Source organism: Solanum tuberosum, unplaced genomic scaffold (assembly GCF_000226075.1).
Source record: "Solanum tuberosum cultivar DM 1-3 516 R44 unplaced genomic scaffold, SolTub_3.0 scf00158, whole genome shotgun sequence".
NCBI lineage: Eukaryota > Viridiplantae > Streptophyta > Magnoliopsida > Solanales > Solanaceae > Solanum > Solanum tuberosum.
In genome coordinates this window covers 558,062-559,351 of record NW_006239083.1, presented here as the reverse complement: position 1 = coordinate 559,351, position 1,290 = coordinate 558,062, and the positions used below count along the sequence as shown (strand labels likewise).

General features: G+C 34.2%; 1 protein-coding gene across 1 annotated transcript; it reads left to right on the top strand.

The window, feature by feature from the left end:
- The first annotated feature begins 737 nt into the window (after nucleotides 1-737).
- Nucleotides 738-1,290, top strand: LOC107061688 (uncharacterized). Its single transcript, XM_015311396.1, has 2 exons — nucleotides 738-1,109; nucleotides 1,204-1,290. The coding sequence occupies exons 1-2, from the start codon at nucleotides 738-740 to the stop codon at nucleotides 1,288-1,290; spliced, it is 459 nt and encodes a 152-aa protein (XP_015166882.1).

The window sequence follows — 1,290 nt, the reverse complement described above, 5'->3', positions numbered from 1 at the left end:
ATCTGAAAGATGGTGTAACTGTCACCTTTATGTCTGATATACAGAAGGTAAATAAATAATCTTTGAATAATTTTATCTTTTTTATAACAATTGGTAACTGTATATTTACTTATTTGACATGTGCAGGGACTGATAGAAACAATAAAAAATGTCCTTCATTTGTCTCAGCACAAGTACTTTAAGTTGCTTTAATTATTTTGTCTCTTGAATATATAACTAACTATTCATGTTTATTGATTATAGGTAATGTGTTAGGAAAATTGAGGCCAAGTGGATGAAGAGATTTAGGTCAGAAATGAAGAAACTGTTTTGGTGGGCTGCTTGGAGTACTTATGAGGAAGATTTCAAGGATCAGTTGATTACACTTGGTGCATTGTCAAAAAGTGTTGTCAAGGATTTGCTTAGGTATCCACCACAGACATGGTGCAGGGCATATTTGGATACTATATGCAAAAATCAAATGATGGATAACAATTTCACAGAGTCCTTCAACTCTTGGATTCTGAAAGCAAGAGGTAAGCCAATCTTGAAAATGCTTGAAGATATAAGAATTAAGATAATGAACAGATTAAGAAAGAAGAAAGAGAATGCAACCAAATGGACTACTAATCACAGTCCTAAGTGCATGAAATTGTTCAAAGCATATATAAAGATATCCCAGTTATGTAATGTTGATTTCAATGGTGATCTTGGATATGAAGTAGTCTGAGGGTGAAGATAGGCACACAGAGAACTTAATGGAGAAAAAATGCACATGTAGGTCATGGCATTTGTCTGGCATTTCATTTCCTCATGCCATCAAAGCTATGTTGTACCAGGAGATAGAACCAAAGAATGAAATTAATTTATTGTACAGTAAGGAAGCTTACTTGATGACATATAAGGCAAAGTTGATGCTTGTAAGAGGTGAACAATTTTGGAATGTATTGCCAGAACATGGGATGGACCCACCTGATTTTGTGAAAACAGTGGGTAGACCAAAGCTCAAAAGAAGTAGGAAAAAAGATGCAACAATTAAAAGAACAGGAGAGTGGGCTCACTCAAGAAAAAGAACTAAAATGACATGTAGTAAATGTGGTGAATCAACTCACAATGCAAGGACATGCAATGTAAGAACATTACTCATTTACATATCTCTCTGTTATTAGTATTATATAGTTGACTGTACCCCTAAATTTTAGCACATAAACATTGTATTTTCAGTTTGTTGAAGAAGAACAAGAGGCAACATTGAAGAAAAAAAAGGGCAGAACTGAGGAAGAATCTGAAGAAGAACAAGAAGCTTCATAG